Source organism: Narcine bancroftii, chromosome 12, assembly GCF_036971445.1.
Source record: "Narcine bancroftii isolate sNarBan1 chromosome 12, sNarBan1.hap1, whole genome shotgun sequence".
Lineage (NCBI taxonomy): Eukaryota > Metazoa > Chordata > Chondrichthyes > Torpediniformes > Narcinidae > Narcine > Narcine bancroftii.
Genome location: NC_091480.1, coordinates 67,267,574 through 67,284,771, shown reverse-complemented (window position 1 = coordinate 67,284,771; position 17,198 = coordinate 67,267,574). Strand labels below are relative to the sequence as shown.

The 17,198-nt window shown below is 41.9% G+C and overlaps 1 protein-coding gene across 3 annotated transcripts in view; it reads right to left on the bottom strand.

Moving 5' to 3' along the window:
* The window catches only part of smarcd1 (SWI/SNF related BAF chromatin remodeling complex subunit D1), a 55,734-nt gene that overhangs the window by 23,969 nt on the left and 14,567 nt on the right, over positions 1-17,198 (bottom strand). The window contains exons 3-7 of one of the 3 annotated variants that reach the window (XM_069906660.1): positions 15,092-15,270; positions 7,483-7,676; positions 6,031-6,073; positions 4,949-5,071; positions 606-728 (exon numbers count right to left, since the gene is read on the bottom strand). In XM_069906660.1, the coding sequence (XP_069762761.1) occupies positions 606-728; positions 4,949-5,071; positions 6,031-6,073; positions 7,483-7,667 (474 nt within the window). In that variant the 5' untranslated portion in view covers positions 7,668-7,676; positions 15,092-15,270. Of the gene's footprint in view, positions 1-605; positions 729-4,948; positions 5,072-6,030; positions 6,074-7,482; positions 7,677-8,796; positions 11,249-15,091; positions 15,271-17,198 lie in introns of those variants that run through there. The other 2 variants (XM_069906658.1, XM_069906657.1) reach the window with 2 other exon arrangements.

Sequence of the window (17,198 nt, the reverse complement as noted above, 5' to 3'; positions counted from 1 at the left end):
TCGTGATGTGCACGGTTTCAGAACTCCAAAGGAAATGGGCCAATGACCATTTTTCTCAAGCAAAATATTTCAGTAACAATTGGGTCTGGAGTAGTGGTTCTCAACCTTCCCTTCTCACCCACATCCCACCTTAAGCAATCCTTTACAAATCACAGAGCACCGAGGGCCTAGGGAGTACTGAAGGTGGTAAGTGAGTGGAAAGGAAAAGGCTGAGAACCACTGCTCTAACCGCTATGCTAAACATGCCATGAGAATATATTCTCCTTTAATTGCCACCCTGCCTCACCATCATTATGCCTGGATTCTGTTTCATGCAGTCAAGCTGCAAGTAAAACACAGGAAAAATGTAGCACCCAACCCAGCTTTCCACACTAATCAATGCAGCCAAGAAAATTGCTGATGCGTATGAATGGAACCTAGCTGCCTCATTCATTACACGGTTGCTAAGGAAAGCAAAGATTGCTACAATATGAGATGGAAGAAAAACAAACACATCACTGCTCCAGGCAGCAATGCAATTTTAGCTGAGGTGTTATCATAAAAATGACATGAAAACTTGGTTTTAGATAACATCTGTTGGGGCTGGTTGGAGGCAGAAATCTTACGTCCTCTAGAAGCCTTCCTTCTACTCGGAGTTCCCAGGATGCCACAGTTCCTTCACCATCTTCAGCGTCTGGTTTTGCAGGGTTGAAAGTATTTGAGATAAATATACGAAGCTTTCTCTTTTGCTGCAAAAAACAAAAATCAATTGGGAAGCTTTAATTCAAAGTAGAGTACCCCATGATTTTATAAAGGGGTGGTGTCCTGGAAAATTGTTCTTTTAAGAAAAAAATTCCTCCAAATTTTAGCATTAAACCGGAACTGTGCCCTTTTATTGCTTTGTTTGGTTATTCTCAAGGAGAATATTTCCTTGAACTTGATTTTTTTAAAAAATAGTGGCTTATATTTCTGACGGCCAGAGGAGTATTTTTGATGAAATGGAGAGACAGCAGAGCGCCAACTCGTGTAATGGGTACAAGCTGTTATGTCTTGCTTGAGCTTGGAGAAAATTAGATGGAACATTAGAGAGATCAAGATTGAATTTGACAAGATATGGGGACATTTATGGACCATGATCACAATTTGAATACAAAGGCGGAGGTGCTCTAGGGGTTTCCTGTCCGACATCCAGGAGCCGAGACTCGATTCTTTACATATTATTTGCTGGTGACTGTGTTTTGTGGGAGGGGTAGGATTAAAATGTTGGGGGGAGGGGGTTCTTTTTCTTTTCTCCTTTACAAGTAGAAGAGATTCATCCAATTAGATAATCAACAATGAATAAGTTGTAATATTAGAATATGAGGTGAAGTTTTCATAAGGAAATTTCCATTCTATTCAAGCATTGTGTAAAAGACTATGTATAAATTACTCATGATTCATATTCTATATTGCATTATTATGAAAGTTGTGTAACTAATGTGTAGACAATATATAACAAGTAATATTTCTCTCTATCAAACCAATAAAAATATTTTAAAAAGAAAAATTAAAAATGAAATTTTCCACTACATTCAATGTTCCAGAGGTCAAGAATTTCAGTTAGAAACATTTAAACATTCAAAAAAATATGAATACAGGTATCTGGAATAATAATCATTTTATGAACAATTAATTTTCAAATACTACTTTGATTACGAACCCATGTGGGGGAACTCCCCAAATGAAACATTCAAGTTGCTTTCTCTCTCTCTTAGCTCTCATTGATAGTCTCCGACAATGAGCCTGCCATGATGCCCATGTTACCACACTACCACCTCCACTCACTCTCTTTAAATCGCCAAACCTCTGGTAAATCTCTTCTGCACCCTTTCCAAAGCCTCCACATCCTTTCTGTAATGGAGCAACCAGAATTGCACACAATACTAAAATGTGGTCTAACCAAAGGTTTATGTACCTGCAACACAACTTCCTTATTTTTACACTCAATTCCCCCACCAATGAAGCCACACCGTTCTTCACCCTATCTGTGTTCAGCCTCTGTCCAGACTCATTGGTCTTTGAACCCACCAAACTTTTCCCTTCCCACACAATACCTGCATTGAACCATAGAACATTACGGCACAGAAACAGGCCCCTTTGGCCCTTCTAGTTTGTGCCAAACCATTTTTTTTTGCCAAGTCAAAATGGCCTGCACACAGTCCGTAGTCCTCCATACCTCTCCCATCCATATACTCTCCAAATTTTTCTTAAATTTTAAAATTGAGCCCGCATTCATCACCTCAGCTGACAGTTCATTCCATAGTCCCACTGCTCTCTGTGTGAAGAATTTCCCTCTCATGTTCCCCCTGAACTTCTCCCCTTTCACCCTTATGTCCTCTGGTTTGTATTTCACCGACCCTCAGTGGAAAAAGAAGACCTACATTTACTCTATCCTCCTCAATTTTAAATACCTTGATCAAATCTCCCCTCATTCTTCTATGCTCCAGGGAATAAAGTCCCGAACCTGTTTAATCTTTCCCTGTAACTCAGTTCCTGAAGTCCGGGGAACATCCTAGTAAATCTTCTCTGCATTCTTTCAACCTTAATTATAGCTTTCCTATAGTTAGGTGACCCAAAATTGCATACAATACTCCAAATTTGGCCTCACCAATGTCTTGTACAACTTTACATAACGTCCCAACTCTGATACTCAATATTTTGATTTATGAAGGCCAATATGCCCAAAAGCTCTCTTTACAACCCTATCCACCTGTGATGCCACTTTCAAGGAATTATGTATCTGTATTCCCAAATCCCTCTGTTCTACCACACTCCTCAGTGCCCGACCATTTACCATGTGTGTCCTTTCTTGATCTGTCCTTCCAAAATGCAACACCTCATGTTTGTCTCCATTAAATTCCAGCTGCCATTTTTCAGCTCACTAAGTGTTAACAATCCTGCCAAATGAAATCTAATTACCTTGCAACCTCAGTTTTTGTTTTTAATGTGGAAGGGGCTCAGATTTCCAACCTAGAGCTTAGCTGGAGAATATGGTTGAGTCCTAGAAAACCAGCACATCTTGTATTCATAGAACAGTACAGTACAGGCCCTTCTGCCCACAATGTTGTGCCAAACTTTAGACCCTGCCTCCCAGATAACTCTCCACTTTAAATTCCTCCATATGCTTGTCTCGTAGTCTCTTGAATTTCACCACTGACTCAGATGGTGCATTCCACACATCAACCACTCTGGGTAAAAAAAAACCTTCCTCTATTATCTCCCATGAACTTTCCACCCATTACCTAAAAGCCATGCCCTCTTTCCTCGTGGAGGAACACTGCATAATTCGAGTGCGTAGACCACCGATTTCTTAAATAGTACTTGGACTGTGGTGTTTATTGCAACTGTTAAAATTTCAGCCCCCAAATGACAGCTCAATATTTTGGCTCTCTGAAGAAGGCCCATTTATTAATTATCTGCCTTGGCTGCCAAAACAATGGCTCGAGAAAAATGTATTAATATGCTTGGCTACCCACGCAGTTAAAGTGGATTAAATGCTGCTAAATTAACCCAGAGGGCACAAATGCACCACAAGCTATCACAAGCAGATTGATTTGTACTGCCAATAAGCAAATGAATTTGCAACCAGATGCTGGGTGAAGGTTGAGAAAGGAAGCCAGAAATGATCTTCAAAGTCCTACAAAGAGCATTCCTGAAGTAAGGCTTTGAATACCCCAATTCTAATATATTGATGCATCTTCTAAATAGCAAACGAAGTTCACGTCAATCACAAAATAGTTACCTGGCACTGGGCATGTTTACAGGGGTGGGGGAGCAGGGGGAAGAAAACAAGATGCTCAATCTAAAGTGGCATACAATAGACAACAATCACACTAAATTTAGTTGCACAAGATGCAGAATGGCTGTTGTGATACACATTCCTGTTAGATTGGAGTCTGTGAGGCTACGGCAGCACTGGAGACGAATCCATGTACACTTGGGAACTCTCTTTTGCTTCTCTTTCTCTGACCGGAGCACCGGGAAATTTCTACTGTTGGCACATCTGTATTCCGTGAAATATTGCGCTGTCTTTATGATAAAGGAATCTTGGTTGCGCACAATTTGTTCCATCATGAAGTTCCAAGGAATTTTTAGAAACTAGAAATATCAGTTTTTGCCAATTGGAGCCTGATTGCTTAAATATTTAGGTCTGATCAACTCTCCAAATGGGGGTGGTAAATCACCTTGATAGGGGAGATGGCAGGAGACTCTCCAAAAGAGAGTCACCCCCCCACCCCTCCAATCGACGTGATCTACTGGGATTGTTGTCTGAAGAGGGACCACAAAATCATTGAGGACCCCTTCCACCATGCTCACCACATTTTTCAGCTGCTCTCGTCAGGAAAGAGATCCAGGAGGATCAGAGCCAGCACCACCAGGCTGAGGAACAGCTTCTGCCCACGGGCAGGGAGAATGCTGAACGACCAAAGGAAATGCTCACACTGACCCTCCGAGACTCTCATATTCATGAAACAATATTCATTTGTATACATGAAATATTTGTCCAGTGTGTGTATTGTTTGTCTGTATGTGTGTTATGTCTGGTTGTGTGTCTGCGTGTTTTGCACCGAGGACCAGAGAACACTGTTTCATCAGGTTGTACTTGTGCAATCAGAGGAAAATAAACTCGACAAATACAGACAGTCCCCGACTTACGATTTTTCAAAGTTACGATGGTTCGAATCCATACTGTACTTTAAATTTTGGCTAGTCTCGGCTATGATGTTCAGTATCTCCTGACAGTGCTGTATCAGCCCCCACACTAATCTCAGTGCCCCGCTCTCTCCCCACTGCCTTGTATCAGTCCCCTCATTGATCTCACTGCCCTTTTTCGACTTACGATTTTTTTTTACTTACTGTGGGAGTGCTGGAACGTAACCCCATCGTAAGTTGAGGACTACCTGTAATTGAGATTCTGAAATCTGTTTACCTTTATTGGTCTTTTCAATGCTTCCTGGATGTCCAGGCGCTTCCTCATTATAGTCTGGTCCAACTTCCTCTCAAATGCTAGCAAGTCCATGTAGGCCTGGGACTCTGGCACAAGCTCCCGAATCTATGATAAAACAGTTAATGTACACATCAGTGAACACAAACTTACTCCAATTCAAAGGAATAAATGACTGATTCACACTGGCTTCATCCACCTATCCGCAGCTCTAGATGCAGCCCAACAACACAAGTTTGTTGTCTATTCAGTGTGACGGTCTGAACATTGTTCATTCTTACCCATCTAACTCCAGTTAGAAACCCTCCAGCAATTTTTCCAATGGAGTCACCAAAGGATCATCATTCCTTCCTCTGACATCTTGCAAAGGCAACTATGAATGCTTGCTCCTGGTTCAACTTCTCTACCACCTCTATGTTGAACTGCATTTCCAACATCCAGTACTTAATGGCTTGGGAATCCGAGCTAAACAATGGAAAGTCATCCCTTTCACCATCAGCCACAATACCCAATATGAATTTCAATACAGCCTGGTAACAGGCCCTTCCGACCCACAAGCCCGTGCTGCCCAATTACACCCAATTGACCTTCAACCCCATACATTTTGAGTGGTGGGAGAAAACCAGAGCCCCTGGGAAAAACCCACCAGGAGAACGTACAAACTCCTTAGACAGCACAGGATTCAAACCCAGGTCGTTGGCGCTGTCAGAGGATTGCGATAACCATGCCAGCCTCAAATATTTTCACATCTTGTGAGAAGGCAAAACAAAAAGTTCCAAATGTGATTTGAAATCAAGTTTCAGTAACCTACATCAAACCCACTGCACTGCAGTTATCCAATTATATCAAGATTTAATCACCTCCCCTCCCAAAAATTTACCTCGATTTCCCATCAGTCCTCGTGACCACTTTATTTTCCACGCTAGCAGACAAAAGCTTACGAACAGCTCACCAGATTGACCTTCAGTTTAGACAAGTTTGTGAAAATTACATTTTTTTTTTTAAAAATTCAAAACTTTAGGATTAGGTGCCCAAAACAAAGACAATATTTAACAAAAAAAACTCACCCGCTGAGGTAGAATTTTATCTGCCATTTTCTTCTTCTTTGCACTGTTCAAATTAAAGAACCAAATGTTACCCTAGCAACTGATAATTCAAAATTGCCCATTTTGTAATTAAACCTTTTTAATACTCTGAGTGCAAGAACCGTTAGTGTGAAACAAAAACCTAGCAACCATTGATAAAACTAATTCAATCCCAGGTCAAAATGGAGCCACATAGCTCTTGTTGCATCCTCTCTCCCTTGCGAATAGCCATGGCTTAACCCTAGATCATGAAAGTTCCCACTCAATGCCTCTACGTTCCCCACTACCATGGTAAAGCTCAAAAGTAGCTACTGTACATGTGCAAACCCAGGCTGTCAATGTCAGTCCTCTATTTGAGGAGATGGGGAAGAAGATACGATAAGAACAGCAAATCCTGTGTCCATACCCACTTTTAGACTTAATGGAGTGCAACAATTAATTCAGGAGTATGAAAATAACATATTGCCTCCAAACTGCTCTCTTAGTTGAAAGGAGTAACCTTTACACATAGTAAGGCGAAATCTTCTGCACTCTAGACCTTGCCAGTTGCACAACTAAACCTCAGCATGAGAGCGAAGGACAACAAGCAAATTACAACAATGGCAAGATACCTGGTGTAAACACTGGAAATGTACAGAGTATGCACACTGTGGTGTGCGCACCTAGTTAATCATCGGGTCATTTATCTGCAGGCTTCTCCACATTAAATTTAGACCTACACCACAGTTTCAGGCCCACACGCCCATGCTGCCCGATTACATCCTGGTACGTTTTGAACGGTGGGAGGAAACTGGTGCACCCGGAGGAAACCCACGCAGACATGGGGAGAACGTACAAACTCCTTAAGGACAGCGCTGGATTCAAATCCCAGTCCCGATCGCTGGCGCTGTAATGGCGTTGTGCTAACCGCTACACCAACCGTGCAGCCCTTTAATGGATGAAAAAAATAAACAATACAATGCATAAAGATAATAGCTTGATCCTAATTTAAATTTTTAGAATTTTAAATTTACATTTAGAAACACAACACGGTAACAGGCAGTCACGGACCACAAGCCCTTGCCACCCAATTGACCTACAACACTGAGTATGTTTTTGAATGGTGGTAGCACCCGGGGAAAACCACGCAGACACGGGGAGAAGGTACAAACTCCTTACAGACCATGCAGGATACAAACCCCGGTTCCTAACCGCTACACTAACCATGCTGCCCAACTATGGCCAACTTTGACTGTACACCTTTGGTAAAAAGGATCCAGATTTTGACCGAAAATATGGAACCACTCTTTGTGATGTCTCAACAATTTTACAAGGAAGAAAATTAACTATTAATTTCCAGGAGATTCAGAATGATACGGGTGCTCCTACCCCTGCATATTTTACCCCTTTCAAAGTTTAGTCAGTCTGCAATGAAATTTGAGAGGCATCACGTACTTGTGATTGCGATTCTGGGCTGCTTGTTGTTGCACCTGTTGAATCTGCTGTGGGGCTGGTCTTTTGCGAGACTGGTCCATCATCGATTGCGGCATGCCTGGTCGAACAGATGGACTCCCAGCATACGAAGGACCTGGCGGACCCATGGAAGCCCCTTGAGGGGGCATACGGCTGCTGGGAGGCATCCCTGGACGCTAGTTACATGGAAAAAAAACCAAAATGCAGTGTAAAATGAGGCTTGACCTTGCAAAGAACAGCTGAAATCAGCAAACACCCAAAACACAATATAAAACAGCCTTTTTTTTTAATTAGGAAAAGTCCATAAACTGCTGTATTTCTGAGAACTCTGAATAGATGACTTCAAAACAGTCATCTAATTCCTTGAAAAAACATGCATTATATAAAACAGAGATTAAGTCATGGACCAGGAAGCAAAACAGTAAGATAGGGCAGCAGCAAGCTCAATTTACAAGCTACAAGATCAGCCATTTCAATATTAAATCTCGTCACCAAAGCTGTTCAAGGCTAGGGACTCTCCAAGCTCGACATAAAAAGGACAAGTTGCCCCATGAAATGCACTCCAACTGATCAATTAAAAACCCAAATTGGGTGGGGGGGGGGGGGGGGGGAAAGGAGGGTACAGACCAACCAGTTTATTGTCACAGACCAGCTCACATTCAAATGATCATGGAATAGAAAGTGAGGGCACGCACCTGCATCGGTGTGAGTGCGCCCGCGTGTCTGTTGTGCAGAAATAATGGGATAGTAAATAATGCAAATTTACAGAAGTTCCAATGGAATAATGCTCCAGAAACAAGGACATGAAACTGTCAAGCTGACAGTTCTGCTCCTTTCTCTTCTGCCTGTCAAAAAGCAGACAACGGCAAAAAAAAAAACACAAGCCAACATCTGAAATTATTAAAAAAAACTCCAGTTGTGTAGCTTCAGGGTTATTAGGATTTGGGGGGAGGGGTTGGGGGGGGGGGGTGGTGGTGGGGAGAACTTTTCAACAATAGCCAGTTAAAAATTAGTGGGGGGAAAATATGAATTGACTGATTGTTAACGTACACGAGGACAGACAAGCACACTTCAGTTTCAATTCAATTTGGTCAATCTGTTGTACAGAAGGCTGCAACCGATTCTGCAATCGCTGAGAAATGCAACTCAAATAAAATGCAACTCCTTCCCCTCTAGGACAAGAGTTAGTTCATAGGTAACCCTCCCCCATAACAAAAATGTTGCATTACATTAAATAATTGACATTAAAAAACACTGCACGTTCAATAAAGGCTTTGTTCATCAAAGAATCCTTACCAAACCGTAAACAAGAAATTCAAAGAGTTTGCTCCTGGTCGATGACTGCATGCCACACGTCCCTTTCAAACACCCTTTGTCTGTGCGCTGTGCTCTACTTTACAGCACTCTCGTTTAGCAAGCTGATGCTGTCGCATCCGACATTTTATCGTCACGGAGATATAATCGTCCCCAACTTTACAAGAAATTCAGCAAATCAACAAACTACAGATGCAACCAACGTGCCAGATTATATTATTATATGGTTCAGTCCAAGGCTCTTTGACGTGCATTCTCAACACTACAAAGAAATGAATCAGTGAAAGACCTTGTAGCAGCAGTTGTCGTGTCTCTTGTGCATGCCTTTCAGCTTCATATTACTGCTCTTGCAGGTCTCGGCTAATTAACATCAAGACTCAATAGAGAAAGGGCCTGTCTGAATAGACCTAAACAGTTGCCAGCATTGAAGGGTGTTCAGGAAAAGCCTTGAATGTCAGAACAATAAAAGCCAAATTGTTGCAATTATATTCCATTCAATGCAAAACAAAGTTTTAAATGCAGAGAATTAAAATATTTCAGCAGAGACACAAGGCAAAACTCCTTTTAAGGAGCTAGTAACAGAAACATACATTGACAAAGTCTTCAGGCTTCAGATCATAACCAGGCACATGTCAAGATAGGGAAAATCTTTGTTGATTTGGATCTTGTTCAAAAAAAACAGTGTTAGTTATACTTGATGCCTTCTTCACAGATTCAGAGGGTTACATGCCGAGATTAGCGTCTCTTCTGAAGGATGGCATCTCCAGCAGTGCAGCTTTTTAAAGTGTCAACCTTGCTGATCTCAGGAATAAGCCTCAAACCCACAACCCAACCATTGTTGACAAGGTGCAATTTATCCAATTGAAGGATTAGAAAAGTGGGGATTTCATCCTGGAGCCCAAGCCATCAGTTCTTACTGAACCATTTTGCCATACCAATATTATATTCACCATAAAATACATTTGGGTACCCAAATCCCATGAGAAGTTAGATGAATTAAAGCTCCACTTCCAAAAGAAGCTCTTGGGAGTGGTTAGTCAAAGTTTGGTGAAAAAGAGCATTGTGTGTGGTAAGGCAAAAGGATAAGACTGACAAATCTTCCCACAGGGTATGGAGCAATCCAAGAACATCCCAAGAGAAGACAACATTGAGTATTCCCTCCATTTACATTGGCACTATTACAAACTGGCCACAAAGGGGTCAGCCAAATGAAGAATACAGTAATCTGTTCGATGTTCGGAACATATGCCGCCCATCAACATTCTACCATCTACTTTTACAATCTAAAGTTTGATAAAGAATGAAGACAACTTTATCATAGAACATTAAAGCAGATTGAAAAGGGAAATAGATCAGCTAGTTGAATGGTGTCACACCAACCACTCGACATTAGCAAAACCAAGGAGATGACTGTGCACTTCAGGAAGTCATGGGAACATGAACCAGTCCTCATCGAGGGTCAAGAACTTCAAATTCCTGGGTGTCAATATCTCCGAGGATCTGTCCTGGGGGCTCCACGTCGATGCAATCACAAAGAAGGCCTCGCCAGCGGCTATACTTCGTGAGGAGTTTGAGGACATTCTGTACGTCACCAAAGACTCTTAAGCTTCTACAGGTGGACTGTGGGGAGCATTCTGGTTGGTACGGAGGTGCCAACGGTGAAGGCAAAACTCAGCCTGCGATATCACAGGCACCAGTCTTCACTCAATCGAGGACATCTACATGAGCCGGTGTCTTAAAAGAAGCAGCCTCTATCCTCAAGGACCCCCCACCAACCAGGCCGTGCCCTCTTTACTCTGCTACCATCGGGGGAAAAAGGTACAGGAGCCTGAAGACAAGCACCCAGTGGCACCAGGACAGCTTCTTCCCCTCCACCATCAGATTCCTGAATAATCAATGAACCGCAGACAATGCCTAAGTTTTTCTCGCACTGTTTTAATCTATATTTTGTAAGGTGGTTTATATGAATGTTTGTGCTGTGATGCTGCCCCAAAGCAACAATTTTTGTGAAATGCTCATGACAATAAATTCTGATTCTGGCAAATTCTGGAAATCTGAAAGAACAGAAAATGCTGGAGAAACTCAGCAAGTAGCAAAAGTTAACATTTCAGGTTGATGACCACCAGAAAACTGGTCTTTTTCCTCCCTTCACAGATGGCGCCTGATGCATTTCGGCATCTCTTTTTATGGAGCAGCAGATTGGTTAGATTTGATGGCAATTCAAGCACCTGAACCCAGTAACTGCAAACTGGCATCAGTTTAAATAAAAAGCTCACAGTCCAAAGGGAAGACTTGAGTTTGAAGCTCTCACACACAAACATTTCAGGCAAATTCAAAGCGCTATCTCACCCTCATACCTTAATAGGCTGCTGAACTAAATAAGGCTTTTCCTGAAACTGCCGGCGAATTAATCAGGATTTATTGTCATGAACAAGTCAGAAAATTTGTTATCTTGTGGCAGAATCACAGTGGAAACATTTATATAAAGCATTAAAAAAAATGTAGACATACAGCACAGTAACAGGCCATTTCAGCCCATAAGTCCATGCTGCCCAATTTACATCCCGTTAATCTACACCTCTGGTACAGTTTGAAAGGTGGGAGAAAACTGAAGCCCCCAGAGTAAACCCATGCAGACACAGGAGAATGTACAACCTCCTCACAGAAAGCACAGGATTCAAACACCAGTCCCAATCGCTGGTGCTGTAAAGGCATTGTGCTACAAAATAAATAAAAATAGTGCATGAAAAGTCAAAGGAAGGCAGTGTCTGTGGTTCATTGATCATTCAGGAATCTGATGGAGGGAAAGAAGCTGTCCTTGTGCCACTTAGTGCTCACCTTCAGGCTCTTATACCTTTTTCCAGATAGCATCAGCCTATCGAGTCTGTGCCTGCTTTTCAGAAGAGCAACGCAGTTACTTTATAAAATCAGAATCTTATGGAACAGAAGGGAGTCATTCACTTCATCACATCCACACCAGACAAAAATGAAAGTTATCCACTTTCCTCCTCATATTCCAGCCTTGTAGGTCAGGGCTCACTAAGCACTTCACCATAAGAACAAAATTGTTGACATGAGAGGCATAGATAGGGTGGACAGCCAGCACCTTTATTCCAGCAGGAATAGCAAACACTAGAGGACATGATGAAGAGAGGAAAGTTTAGAGGAGATGTCAGGAGTATTTTAAACAGAGTTGTGGGTACCTGGAATGCCTTGCCAGGGATGGTGGTGGAGGCTGAAACATTGGGAGCATTTAAGAGATTCTTAGACAGACACACGGATGGAAGAAAAATAGAGGGTTACGAGGTAGGGAGAGTTTAGTATTTTTTTAAGAAATATATGGGTCAGCACAACATTGAGGGCCAAAAGGCCTGTACTGTGCTATAATGTTCAATGATCTAATGCAGCCAGCATTGATCTCATGGCCTTGCGGGAAATAGGATTTCCCACTTTCACCATTTAAATGAAAATTTAATACAAATTATAGTAAAAGCACAGCCTCTGAGTAGCCAAAGGGAAAAGCAGTCTGGCACCTTCAAGAGAGACTGACCTGGGTTAGAGCCTACCGGAAAGGGGGACAGCCTAGCTAGGTTTGACAAGTACGCACTGGAGACCAGAATCCTGATAAACAGTATTGCTCTATGTTCTCCGCCTGCAATGAACTAGGCCACACGGTCCAATATTTGGTTCAGTATTGACAACTGGTAAAAACACAAAAATGCTGGAGTAACTCAGCAGGTTGCGCAGCATTCATAGGAGGTAATGATGTATACCGTATATACCATTGTATAGGACGACCCAGAATCTCCCCCTAAAACGTTGGTTTTAAGCAATATCCTTTGAATAAGATGCCCCCCTCCAAAAAAAATCTGGCACTTACTGTTGACCAGTGGATGCTGTTAAAAGGAAATCACAATATTTTAATAACAAACTAATCGTTTAAATTTTATTTGGATATTTGAAATAAACCACTGTCAGCTCCTGCAACAGGCCTTTTAAATCCTGTACAGAGCCGACACCAGTCAGACCAGGCGGATGGATCCCGCGGAGGAATGCCGAGACTTGGCAAATAACTAATGGGGTACGCGCAAGATGGCATCGGGGCCGGTGAGAAGATGGCGGCAGCGTTGAGACTTCGTCACAAGGGGGAAGAATTTTAGACTCTTTGTATAGGACGACCCTAATTAGGGTGAAAATTTTAAGTTTTGGATCGTCCTATACAATGGCATATACAGTAACTGACATTTTGGGCCTCAGCCCTTCAGGTATTGACAACTACTGTTTTTGGACCAGTGAATATTAACTTGGTGTTTAATTAAAACTAAATGCTCTTCACTATCTTGGTATTGGGCTGAATTAATAACTCCAGAATACCGTTTAATCCCCACACAAAAAAAATCAATCTCACAGCAGGATTAGCCTGGCTTTGAATGTAATACCATCTGTGGTCCTACAGCCCAGGCCATAATTACCTCAGCCCACTTACCTATGAGGTACCATGTTGGAATTATCGGGTGGGGAACTTGAGCAAATAAAACAGGGAAAAAAACCTGACTATCCCCATGCGTCACAAAATTGCAGAAATTCGAGAAAGGACGTTAAATTTACAAATAGAATTTTTAAACACGTCGAGAATGCTTTTAATCCAACCAAAGCAATCCAGAAAAGCCAATTAGTTAAAGAATTGATGAAAATACAGAAAATCCCCATTATCCGGAAAGTCAAACAACTGGCAAAAAAAAGGAAACAAATACATAAAATTTCAGGTAAATAAGGCTGGGTGGAAGAGCGCTGAGACTTAGTTCTTCATGGGGTCGTAAAACATTACAGCACAGAAACAGGCCATGAGAAAGGTCTTTAACAAGTTTGGGACTTTATTCTCTGGAGTGCAGAAGAATAAGGGGAGATTTGATGGAAATATTTAAAATTATGAGGGGCATAGACAGAGTAAATGTAGATAGGCTTTTTTCCCCCCGACTGAAGGTAGGTGAGATACAAACCAGACGACATGGGTTAAGGGTGAAATGGGAAATGTTTAGGTGGAAACTTCTTCACACACAGTCTTGAATTTTGATTTCTTCTTGGGGACAGTATATCAGGATCAAGGATGACTCGTTTCCTCACCAATTCTTAAAATACTGGACAACAAAGATTTTGCTTCCTGAACACTTTCGGGTGTATTTTATGGATTTTGGGCTGCTGATCACAAAGAACATCTTAAAAATTTCCTACTGTTTTAAGATACAACCTATTTTGGTGATTTCCTATCATACTTTAAGTCGACTTCAAGCAGACAAAAGCATGAGGTGCAACATGTCGCTGAAAATTCATTTTCTTAAATCGCACTTGGACGTCTTCCCGGTTGATCTTGGTGCCGTCAGTGACGAACACGGTAAAAGGTTTCACCAGGACATTACGACCGTGGAAAAGTGGTATCAGGGAAACTGGAATCCATCAATGCCGGCCAACTATTGTTGGACACTGACAAGAGAGGCATCAGATGCCGAGTATAAATGAAAATCAGCGGCAAAACATTTTTCGGTCAGTTGAACTAAAGCAAAATATGTCAGCGTCATGATGTGATTAAACAGGGTAAATTCAATCAAAGTTAATTTGATGTTTCTCCAACTTTTTACATGATACAGCAAATAATTCAAATTAAAAAAAAAATCAAATGTAAACATACAGCACGGTAACAGGCCATTTTGGCCCATGAGTCCGTGCCACCCAATTTACACCCAATTAACCAATACGTTTTGAACAGTGGGAGGAAACTCAAGCACCCAGGGAAAACCCACACAGATGTGGAGAGGATGTACAAACTCCTTACAAACAGCGGTGGATTTGAACCCCCAGTCCAGATTGCTGGTACTGTAACAACATTGCACTAACCACTACGCTAACCGGGCCACTCTGAAATCATCTTTGTGTTCAGCTTGAAATTAGTTATCAGAATCCCCAATGATTTTTCTCAGGAAACAAACCTTTTTGTAAAAATTTGTTGTCCAGTGAAATTACAGGTAAATTGGTTGTGACCACATTTCTGCTTATGAGATCTTGTTTTGTGCAAGTGACAACATTCCACTGATGACAAAGTGGTTTTGGGTGTCCTGAACAAGACACTAAAGGTGCTACCCAAAATGAAAATATTCTTTTCTCTTCATGACTGTTGTACTCTGGAGCCTTTTATATCCCATGAAGCATGTTACATTATAAATTAAGTACGATTGTAGATGCACAAGGCACACAATAAGCATAATTGGAATGAGCAGTTTACCAGTAATTGTTATTTAGTGTTGTTCAGGGAAAAGTATCCAATTTGGCTCTGGGAGAACTCTAACATCCTCTGACCCAAAAGATCCTGTCCTGGTTCAGAAACCTCTTCCAATAGACCAAGGATGTTAAAATTGTACATAACTGAAGTGTCAGTCTGGATTATGTGCATTTTGCAGATTTCTGGCAATTGAAAAGCAACATTGGATATTCAGAGTTTGCACATTTGGCCAAAATTCAAGATTGGAAGATACAAACCATTGAAAACAGCACAGAAAAAGTTGTTGGGAGACTTTTGCTTAAAATTGGGTGGATTTCAGGTCTTCACTTACAGCCAGTCAAGATTTGCGATCATAATTTGAATTTAGAGAAATTTGCTTTTGAGATTAATTTTGTTCTGAAAACATCCCAGGTGACTGACAGAGCATCCACTGCAGCTAAAGACAATCAAATACATCAGGAAATCCATTCAGAATAAAAAAAATGTTTTACTGGCTGCAGAACGCTATTTTAATAATATGAACAACCAGGCTCCAGAATAACTTAAGTGATCCTGCTAAAAGATTAGGCTGATTGAACATTCACTGAGACACCGCTAAAAGGAAACAAAAGACTGCACTTTCTCACCATAAATTAAATGCAATCAAGTGATTCAACTCCTTTTTCTGTGTCTGGATAACACTGTTTCTACAATGAATACATCAATACATACATAAATTTAATTAGCATTGAGGAATTTACAAATAGAATTTCTAAACACATCTAGAATGCCTTTAATCAAACCAAAGCAATCCAGAAAAGCTAATTAGTTAAAAAAAATGTAAGTACAGTAAAATCCCCATTATCCAGAATTCAATCAATCGGAAACTCAAACAACTGGCATGAGGAAACAAATACAATTTCAGATAAGGTTGGGCGGATGTACCCCGCAGGTGGAGTGCTGAGACTCCGTTGGACACATGTAGGTTTGCTCCGCTGAACCAGCAATGCTGCTCAATGTGTGCGCATTCTTTTTGCTGTCGCCACTTACGTGAAGGTGAGTCAAGTTATCAACACGAGGATGGTGCATCGAGGGCCTGACCGAGACACTGGTGTGGAGGGGAGTCAGGTTGTCGGTGTGAGGAAGGTGCGTCGAGGGCATGACCGGGACACTGGTGTGGAGGGGAGTCAGTTTGTCGGTGTGAGGAAGGTACGTCGAGGGCATGACCGGGACACTGGTGTGGAGGGGAGTCAGGTTGTCGGTGTGAGGAAGGTGCGTCGAGGGCATGACCGGGACACTGGTGTGGAGGGGAGTCAGGTTGTCGGTGTGAGGAAGGTGCGTCGAGGGCATGACCGGGACACTGGTTTGGAGGGGAGTCAGGTTGTTGGTATGAGGAAGGTGCGTCGAGGACCTGACCGGGACCCTGGTGTGGAGGTGAGTCAGGTAGTCGGTGTGAGGAAGGTGAGCCAAGTGCCTGACCGGAACACTGGTGTGGAGGTGAGTCAGGTTGTCGGTGTGAGGATGGTGCGCCGAGGGCCTGACCGGGACACTGGTGTGGAGGGGAGTCAGGTTGTCAGTGTGAGGAAGGTGTGCCGAGGGCCTGACTGGACCACTTGCATTGAGGTGAGTCAGATTGCCTTGAAGATAAGAGCAAAGAGCAAGCATTCAGCCAGCGGAGTGCCCCGGTCGTGCTACTCCCCTCCCCCCCCCCACCCCCTGTTTGAATAAAGTTTCAATGAAGTTGCATTGGAATATAATGGTGGTGTTCAGGATGAAAAGCTGGTCAATGCCGTTGGGCTGACTTTCCGTATCCTGCCTAGAAAGAGCCTTTATTTTTATGTATTAGATATATCAGTAAGGCTTTATTTGTAAACTTGGGGGAGAGCTAATTATAATGGCGGGATAGTTAGTGCAATGCTGTTACAACGCCAGTGATCAGGGTTTGAATTTAAATTTTGTATATTATGGGAATTACTTGATTAAAGTGAACTTAACATAATTAAAGAATACAATACTTTTTTTCCAAATTACTACATTTTACACTCTCTTTTATTTTTAACAAGTGTATTCTTAATGTAGGTGTATTAATTAAGACATTGGAAGAGTGAGTCTTAATCAATCAGAGAATTTG